The sequence below is a fragment of the Falco punctatus genome (assembly GCF_963210335.1).
Source record: "Falco punctatus genome assembly, chromosome: 2".
NCBI lineage: Eukaryota > Metazoa > Chordata > Aves > Falconiformes > Falconidae > Falco > Falco punctatus.
Genome location: NC_137581.1, coordinates 69,195,573 through 69,205,147, shown reverse-complemented (window position 1 = coordinate 69,205,147; position 9,575 = coordinate 69,195,573). Strand labels below are relative to the sequence as shown.

At 52.8% G+C, this 9,575-nt stretch overlaps 2 protein-coding genes across 10 annotated transcripts in view; one reads left to right on the top strand and one right to left on the bottom strand.

Annotated features, from left to right (window-relative positions):
- Nucleotides 1-781: 781 nt before the first annotated feature.
- LOC308059647 (uncharacterized protein) lies at nt 782-4,700 on the bottom strand (the record flags this gene model as incomplete). Its single annotated transcript, XM_080377331.1, has 2 exons — nt 782-3,665; nt 4,083-4,700. 2 exons carry the CDS (start codon nt 4,698-4,700, stop codon nt 3,294-3,296), a joined length of 990 nt encoding a protein of 329 aa, XP_080233457.1. The 3' UTR covers nt 782-3,293.
- MAP4K4 (mitogen-activated protein kinase kinase kinase kinase 4) overlaps nt 4,267-9,575 on the top strand; it is a 168,508-nt gene continuing 163,199 nt past the window's right edge. For 3 of the 9 annotated variants that reach the window (XM_080377259.1, XM_080377253.1, XM_080377251.1), the window contains exons 1-2: nt 4,269-5,052; nt 5,422-5,487. In XM_080377259.1, coding sequence (XP_080233385.1) covers nt 4,996-5,052; nt 5,422-5,487 — 123 coding nt within the window. In that variant the 5' untranslated portion in view covers nt 4,269-4,995. Of the gene's footprint in view, nt 5,053-5,421; nt 5,488-9,575 lie in introns of all 9 variants that reach the window. The other 6 variants (XM_080377256.1, XM_080377254.1, XM_080377257.1 and 3 more) reach the window with 4 other exon arrangements.

Here is a 9,575-nt window from a genome sequence, read left to right as displayed (position 1 = left end):
CAGCAGCAGTGTGTGCACAACTGGGCAACCAGAGCTGCAGGAACACAACCACCTATATGACATTCAAATGCAGTCTATAAGAACCTGGGTGTGCCGGCAGTGTTCACGCAGAGCAGCCCTCACATGGAGCTGTGAGATAGCGGCGGTGGAAGCAGCAGGGGAGGAGAGGAGTGTAAGCTGGAGGAAGGCTGATTGTGTGGCATCCTTCTGCATACGATCTGCTACCAGCATGTGTTGTAATCACCAGCACAAGGAGAACTTACCATCATGAGGAGAACAGGCAGCCTTTAAAGGCTCCCAACCTCCCTCTGGCCTTGGGAGCCTGCCTGCAGCAGGAGAGCTGGTCTGTGCAAAGCCTCAGTCGGCCTTGCTCGTGACTCTCTCCCACAATATTCCTCACCCTAGCCTGATCCTCCCTCATGGACCTTCCTGGCCAAGGCTAGAACCATTTCCCTAGACAGTACAACGGGGCACATCTAACACTTTACACTGTCAAGGAGGTCAAAATCACTCCCATGTTCCACATAGGGAATGGGAGCGAAGGCAGGAAACAAGATGCCCCAAGGCTACAGGATGAATCAGCAGCGGAAACAAAATGAAAATTCAGAACTTCCTGTCTCTTTACTCATCTCTTGAATACTGTTGATGATTAAGCTCTTAAAAAGTTTGTGCAGTTGATGACCTCTACATCCCTGGTCAGTGATTAGGGCCCCAGTGTATTAAATGCAGAAAAGAATAAAACAAAGGCAATGTCAAAGAACTGGGGGAAAAAAAAAAATTGAGGGCAAGGAATTTCTTTTGTGGCTTGAACATAAATGTTGGGTTCCCATTACTCCCACAGTGCCTCTTCCAGTAAGGAAGGAAGTTTCTCTAGTTCTACCCCTACAGGTCCACTGAGAGTTGAAATTGGCTTAAGCCACAGCTACCACCAAGAGGTAATGCTATGGTTACACTTCCTGCCCTGCATGCAGTTTCTGTACCCCCTCCCTCTTGTCGACACAACTGCTCAAGCAGTCACGCAATGAACCAGCCCAGGGAACTGATCAATAGTAAAAATAAAAATTCTTTTCCTTTCCTGGGCTAGCTTTGTTATGAGTCCTGGCTCACTGCACAGCTGTACGAACGCTTATGCTGACACAAGGGATGAGATGCCAGAGGACAGGAACAAATGGCTCAGCCTCCCTCTTTCAAGGATGCTGAAACTGCTCAGGAAACTACAGCTCCTCTGTTCCCTCCGCCGCTGCAAGCACAGGAACGGGTGCAACTGTGTCTGAGGGTAACAGAAAGCAGCACACTGGCCCTGTAGCTTTCTTCTGCTTTGTTCCCAAACAGATGGAGCTGACTCAGAATTTTTGATGCTTCTGCTTAGTTTGTCATTAGAAGACAGAGTCATTTACTGCTCTGTGTGTGGGGTGACTATCCACAGGGCTAAAATTACCTTTCCTTGCATTTCATCTGCATTATGATTTTCGATGGCCGTCTCACTCTGTCTCCTTCAAGGGTGCTGGTTTCACTCTGTGGGGAAGAGTTAAAACAGACCGCCCATCTTTCCAGTGGTTTTAGGTTTGGTCTCTTAACCTTTAGACTTTCTAAACTGGGTAAGTACGCTGTGCTAGTGAAAAGCATGATGAACATGTGAAGAGTGTGGTTTTGGCCACAGCCAGAGAGACTTCTTCCTCAAGAGAGCAACCCTTTCATCCCTCCGTTTGTGTAGGAAGGAAAAGGAAGGTGAGATGTGTGGTGCTTCACCCTGGGAACTAGCAGGAAGCTCTCCTGTGGCATTTACTGCTTTGCAAAAGCTATTTTTTCCCCTAAAGTTAGGAGATGTGCCAATTTTCACGATTCACAATCTTGTCATTAGCACTTTTGCTTCTTTAGTGGTCTTCTGATATAATACTAAAACAAACCAAAGAAGAAAACTCACTATAATAAAACATAAGCTCAAAGCAGAGAGGAGACACTACGGTGAAGCCACGTCAGAGCTGTAATGGTGAAAATGTGTATTTGGGCTCAAAGCCTCAGCTCTGAAAAACTCAGACTGTATTTCAGGGGCACAAGAAAGGTGCTGTATACTGGGTTTGGAAAACTTGCAGTTCAGATTTTGGGCTTGAAAATTTTTTGCAGCATCCAAAAGTACACAGCAATGGTCTCTGAGGCAGTATTATCACTGTGGAAAGGGACTGTGGAGTTACAATAGACATGTTTCACAGAAAAGTCATTTTCATGCTCAACAAGAGTGAAAAAAGGGAGTATCAGGAGAGGACTGGAAACCAGGACATCGCCATGACGCTGCATGGGGAACCCATTGTGAATATGATAAGGAAATCCATTCCCCTGTCTTAAAAAAGAAGGCATTAGAAGCAGAATGGTTCAATGAAGGGGAATTATGGAATGGCTTCCATTCATGGTATCACTAAAAAGACCAGAACTTGTTAGCTTGCAAAAACTGAGGGGGAACACAATGGAAATCTATAAAAAATGAATGCAATGGAGAAAATTAATAGGAAATTATTATCGTCTATTCCAACGCAAGAACCAGCAGGGGTGTACTTGCAATCTAGCAGATGTTGGTCCAAAGCCAAAGAACAAAAGTGCTTTGCACGTAACAAGCAGCTAGTTGATCTTTGGAACTCCCTGCCAGAGGATAGTGTGAGAGCCAGAAGCAGGTAGGAATCCACACAGTCAACAGGCAATCTAGTGGAAGGAACAAATCATCAGAGACTGTGAAATACAGTGACACCAAACGCTGCTGAAGAGCTCCCTGAGCTGCAGAGAGCTGGGAAGATGCCCCAGGGAAGTATCGCTGGGTGGTTAAGGTATCCCTGTGCTCTTCCCTCAGAATTCACCACTGGCTACATCCGGAGACAGGACGCTGGGCTAGACGAGCAATGGGTCTGACCTACCAAGGCTGCTCTTGTGCATAAAAAGGTGGAGTTAAATGGGACATGTAATGCAAACCAGGCTGTTGGTAATAAATCTTTGTGGAAATTTGGCTTTCCAAACTTCCTGCCTCTCTAGACTTGATGCTACTACTGTGTGCATGCACTCAGGTGGACCCAGCATCGAGCCCATTTGAAATCATTTGCCTTCTCATGACTGTAGGTTCCTGAACAGAGAAAAACAGTTGCCCGGCCCAGGCCCCAGTTTCCTTTCTTTGTAACTACAAGTGAAAAATGAAGTACACCATTAAACTGTTACGGTAATTTATTCTTACTCTTTCCGCTCAACAGGTTTGCTTTGTTTCAAAAGTATGTTTCTGTGATACTTATAGCTATGTATATGTAATTTTGTGGTTAAAGTAGAAGAGACAGGAAAACCTTGGTTCCCACAGGAAACGTAACTCGACCTTTTGCAAGCAGGTAACATTTTTGCCGTATCGGTGTGATAAAGAACTTCAATGAGAGACAAATCCTGCCAAGGTTTACACCTGCGTGCAACTGCCTGATGTGACTAGCTCGGGAGGGGTTAATGGGCGTTTTCCACGATTCAGGTTCTGCTGAAGGACGCTTTGGAGCAGGAACGAGCCTGAGACAGTTCTGGCTGTTAGTAGATGATGTATTAACATGACCTGAGTGTTGGGTCTGGTTCTGGAGGCCAGCATCTGCCTCTGTTTCTGCAGAGGTCTCTGATGGGGCAGGCACGTTTTTCCTGTCGGCCTGGGGTCTCTGGTGGGGGGCGGGGGAACGAGAGATTTTGCTGGTCATCTCACCGGGGACAGGAAGCGAAAATACCAGCAGCACCACCCACCCCACGAGCAATACCGGTCGCGACAGTCGCGCTCTCCGCGCAAAGCCGCGGTGGGGGCAGCAGGGAGCCTGGCAGCGCCCCGCGCACGGCCCCCCCCGCCCCCGCCGCGGGGCTGAGGCAGGGGCTGCCCACGGCCCCGTCCAGCGGCGCAGCCCCACGGCCCCGCCGCGGACACGCGTGGCCCTCCCCGCCGGCCGGGCCCGGGCCTTGTGCACGGCGGGGCCGGGGCCGCAGCCGCCCCGTCGAGGCCATTGTTGGGCGGCGGGCGGCGGCGGGGCGGGCAGGGCCGCTCCCCTCCCGGTCCTCCCTCTCCCTTTCTCTCCCCGCGAGTTTACCCAGCAGTGCTTTGGTGCGGGCGCGTTTCCGCCGGTTTTTCCTGTTGGAGAAGGGAAGGGGGAGCTGTTTTCTCTCTCTCCCTCCCCGCTCTCAGTATATTTTGTATCCCTTTTCTCCTCCTCCTCCTCCTCCTCCTCCTCCCCCTCCCCGGCTATCTTTGTCTGGCTCGCAGCACCCAGCTCCAGCCCCGCGCCCGTGCCCCGCCGCCGCCGGGACGCGCAGCCCCTGCCCGCCGGTGCCCGGCGCCGTTTCATGCGAGGGCAGCGCCGCGGGAAGGGCTTGGAGGCGGCGGGGGCTCCGCCGCGGCGCTGGGCGTGAGCCCCTCCATGCGAGAGCGGGGCCGCGGCTGCCGCTGCCGGCTCCCGGCGTGAGCGCCGCCCCGCCGGGCCGGGCCGTGCCGTGCCATGCCCGGGCGCGGGGCGCACCGTGAGGCTGCCAGAGGCTGCCGGCCCCGGCGCCGCTCCTGCCGCCGCCGCCGCGACATGGTGTGAGCCCGCTGCCGCCGGGGACGCGCGGGCACCCACCGACCCACCCACCGACCGGCCGGCCGGGGCACAGCCGCCCGCCTCGGGGGGACCCAGCCCCGCACCGCACCGCGCCGCGCCGCGGGGAGACATACGGACCGCAGCACCCCCTCCTCCCTCCCTCCTTCCCTTCCTTCACCTCCTTCTCCCCCCTCCTCCTCCCACCATCCATCTATCTATCCATCATCCCCCCCGCCAACCCCTCCCAATGCTGAAGAGTTTCAACCCGGCGGGGCTGGAGTGAAGAAGGGAAGGGCTGACGGGAGGAGAGGAGCTCCGCGCAATTCACAGCTGCTCCGGGGAGGGCGGGCGGCCTCGCTATTATTTAACAGAGAAGAAAAAATAAAAAGGAAAGAAGAATAAAGAAAAAAAAGGAGGAGACGGGAAAATGGCGAACGATTCTCCTGCAAAAAGTCTGGTGGATATCGACCTTTCCTCCCTGCGGGTGAGTGCCGGGGCGGCGGGGCGGGGGCCCCCCGGGGCCGGCGCGCCCCTTGCCAGGGCTGCCGGGCCGGCGGGGGTGGGAGCGGCCGGGCCGGGGCCGGGGCCGGGGCGTGGGGGGCCGGCGGCCGCGTGGGGGGAGCCCCGCGGGGGCGGGCGGGGGGAGCGCGGCCCTGGGCTGCTTTTCCTTTGTTTGCATGTATTGGCATGTGCGTGGAAAACCAGGGCGCAACAGCTGCACGCCGCCAGCAGCCCGGCTCGCTTGCTGGGCTCTGCCAGCAGCCATCGCCTGACAAAAATGTAACCCCGCTTCTCTTCTCCTTCCCCACCCCCCCCGCCCCCTCTGCCCCTTCCCCCCTCACCCCCCACCTAGGACCCCGCTGGGATTTTTGAGCTGGTGGAAGTGGTTGGCAATGGCACGTACGGGCAAGTCTACAAGGTTTGTGGCAGAATTTCTTATCCTTTTGTTATTGCCATTTTCCTGGAGTGTAGCCGGTGCCTCCGCCGGGCTGAGCACACGGCTGAAGGCGAGCCGCCCGCGGTGGCCAGCGGAACGGTTAGGGGTGATAAAAATGTTGTCCTTGTCATTGTTGCTGCCCGTGACAAGTTTGTCAGCCTCCTGGCTTCTGCTTTTCCAGGGGGGCATAGATGGCTCTGCCAAGTACCCATCCTGGAATGATGAAATAGTCCTTTATTGTCCTTATTCCCCCCAACTCGCCCCCCTGCCCCCCTCCTCGAAATGACCAAACCGAGTGGGCGCTGTCAGGTTGTGCTCGGACTATACAAATAGCTCCATGGGCTTATTCAGAATTGCTGCTGGAAGTCCTCATGGAAGTTGCTGCTGCTGCGGTGACTTTAGACAAAGGCATTGGCCTTCATTAAAATTGACACCCGGTTTCCTTGTTGGAAAACCTTCAAAGTGCTGAAGCTGTCGAGTAAGGGGGTGAGTGGTGCTGCATCTGCTCCCGCTGCGCCGTGCTGTGCAGTGGCGGGGGCGGGGGGGGGGCAGGGAGACAACAGTAAGCTATCGAAGTGAGGAAACTGATTTTGTGAAAATCAGAATTCCCACAATAACCTGTTTGACAAGTATATGACTTTAAAAAACAGAAAGCGGAGAGTGCCCATGTGGGTGTGAAACCAGCTTACTTCCCCCCCCCCCCCCCCCCCAGTGGAACAAACAAATCTTGAGATTGCATGACTTTGCAGTGAGTGCTAGCTACCAGGATGACTAATTATTCACACAGTTAATACTTGGCTAAAGACTGAAGGCTGTAGCCCTAAACTTTGTAGAAATGGAAGGCACATTTGCAGAGGGAAGGAGAGGTAACTGAAAGTAACAGAGTGTGTGTGATTGCTTGTTGTTTTTTTGTTTGTTTTTGTTTCTTTTCTCTTTTTTCTTATAAACAAGGCAATATAATTGGTGAGTTTCCTTGGTGGCAAGATAACTGCTGCTTGCAGCTCCAGTAACTAAATAAAGCACTTTGGTGTCTCTTCTGCAGATGAAATACATGTCAGTTTGTTTTGAGGGTGTGAACCTCAGCCTTGGTGATAGAGAAGTAGTGTCTGTGCAGTGTGCGAGTTGCATTTTAAGACTAGAAGTGGAATAACGAGGGTGCTGCTGGTGGCAGAAAGCTGGGGAAAAAAAAAAAGGTGGCTCAAAAGGTTAGAGGAAAGGGGGCAGATGAATGAGAAGTTGTACTTTGACACCACCTTGACCATTTAATTTTTTTCTGGCTCTTTTTCTGACAGTAAATGACACCATTTAATTTTTTTCTGTAATCCTGCTTCCAGAGCTTGCATCACCTGAGTCCTTCTTACAAAAAAAAAAAAAAAAAGAAAAAAAGTAGGGCACGAATGTGTGACTTGAAACTCTCCTGTTAATTATTGCAGTTTAGTGCTTTGTTTCTTGGCTTACTTGTTAATGCTTTGACTTAATGAGCAAAGTCCTCGGTGGTTTAACAATAGAAATTTAAAATTTTATTTTCCTTAAGTATCCTCGAACTCTCCTGGAATAGTTAGCATTAGAAGTGAAACTCGGCACATGCGTGTATTGACTTGGAAGAGTGAATGAACACCTGAGGTCTAAGGGCATTGGTGTCACTCAGATAACAGGGGGAGCAGCAGGAGGTTTCTGTCAGGGCACTAGTCCTGCTGCCTGTCTAATGACATTTCCCCTGCACTTCCTCACTGGTGAGACGACAGGGCAATGTTTGCTCTTGCCTGGTAACTGCCGGCGTGGTAGTTTGGGTGCCAGGAATAAATGAAATAGGTAAACGCTGCTGTAGAGCCTGTCAGACAGTGGTGGATTGACAGGTGTGTAAGACTGTGTTGGCACTGCTGCTTCCTAGGCGTTTGTCCACATTGGTGTACGGTCTTAAAATGTGGATGCCTAACAGGGTTGTACATAAACAAACAAACATCCTTGCTGTGATTAAACCTTCTCTTTCTTCTTAAAATAATGCAGTTACGTAAAAAAAAAGTATCAGCGCGATAGCAGTGCAATAGTATTTAACTTTTCTCAGCTGCTTCTTTGTTAGGAAAAATGCTCCAGGGATGCCCCAGGATGAAACTGTGTATGTTTTGAGGGCTTTCGGAGGAACTGCATAACCAAGGGAAAAACGTGGTTACGCTGTGTTTGCTTGTTGCCTTCCGCTTTCCCCTTACCCAGCAACCTCTCCTTGCAATACCTCTTCCCAGACGGTTTTATTTCCCTTTTAACCGGCTCGCCATCCCCAGGGACTGGCGGGGGGTAGGCTGTCTTTGAGGAGCCGTACCCCGATATCTCTGGGGCAGCCCTGGTTTGATGTACTTCCACGTTCGTGTATGGCATCGGCGATGATGTCACCCGGGAGCGGGATTGGCTGGCTACCTGCCACTGCGGGAGGACGGAGGGAGCGGGAGAGGGCATGACGTTATCTCTTTGTCTAGCTCATACACCCCGGCGATGATGCTGATGGGTCCTTTGCCTTGCTGGGGAGTCTGCTTTCCAGTGGTGGTGGTGGGAAGGAGACGCGCCGACCTGTTGAAAAGCAGAAAATAAGTCCTGTTTTTCTCCTCTTTGCCTTTGCTGAGCTTGCTGGAAAGAGCTCAGATCTAGCCAGCTAATGGTATTTTTGTAGATAATTCTACTGTAGCTGTTTATTTAGCTATGTATAGGTGTATAGATGTGTATATGCGCATGAAATACAAGGGCAGCCCTTTGTTTGGCACCTGAGTGCAAGTGGAGTTACTCCCTGTCACAGCAGTGTGGATCTTCCTGGGGTTTTGTGGCACAGAATGGGTTGGCTTCTGTAGAGTGTGCTGTGGGCCTGGGACCTCGGCGGTGAGGTATCCAAAATAGTAAGTTTTCCACTGCTTTCCTTAAAGTCTGTAGAGTTTACATTATTTTCATCTTCACAGCCTTGCTTACCCCTCTGCTGTGTGAAGGAGCATTGCATTTCAAGAGGAGCTTGTTACAGGGCAGTGAATAGGGGGGTGGGGAATGAGCCCCCGGTTTCCCAGCCCTGGGTGCCTGAAAGAAACGGGGTGTTTTGGGGAAGCCTTTGCCCATGGGGCTCATTGGTCCTGGGGCAGAGCAGAGCTCCTCTGCTGCTCACCTGCCATCCTGGGAGGGAAAGGCTGGCCAGGGAGCTGCTTGCCTTTTTGTTGTTAGTTCAGAATCTGAGAATGATGGCACAGAAGGAAGGAAGAAAGAAGCTTCCGCAAGTTGCTTTGCTTGTAAGTTAGAAAGCAAAGGGTTAAATTTTGCGAAGTGCAGCGAGCAGATTTCCCTTGGAGCTGACGAAGAAGTGACTGGCTGCGGAACCCCGAGCCTGTAGCTGAGCACTTTTAAGGAGCCCCACGCCTCTGCGGGAGTTTGGAGAGAGAAATTTCCCTTCAACAGGTTGGTGTCAGCTGATGGGAGCCGAGAGGCATGTGCGGGCTTGCCCGCGGTAGCGCCCTGCCTGCCCTGCCCGTGCTGCTGCCTGCAGCAGCCCCCTGCCCGCCCTGCCTGCAGCAGTGCCCTGCCCACAGCAGTGCCCTGCCCACCTTGCCCACCCTGCCTGCAGCAGCCCCCTGCCCACAGCAAAGCCCTGCCTGCCCTGCCCCCCCTTGCTGCCCGCTGCAGCCCCTTGCCCGCTCTGCCCACCCTGCCCACAGCAGCGCCCTGCCAGCCCTGCCCACTCTGCTGCCCACTGCAGCCCCCTGCCCACCCCACCTGCCCTGCTGCCTGCAGCAGCCCCCTGGCCTCCCTGCTGCCTGCAGTAGGCAGGGCTGGCAGAGCAGTGCACCCACCTGGGGCTCAAGGCCCCTAAGCCCTCTTCTAAGCCCTGGAGTACCACCTTGAACTAGTGAGGTGCATGCAGGGGATGGTGTGAACAGCACAGAATTCAGCCAGAAGAAGGTGTTAACCTGTAATTGTGCTTCTTGTGCATGCTGCTGTCTTGTGCATGCTGCTGTCTTGTGCGATGGCTGTGCCTCCAGTCTCCTTTCCTTCTGAACTCAGTCCCACTTTATCAGAGTGTTGTGGTGTAACTAGAACTTGTA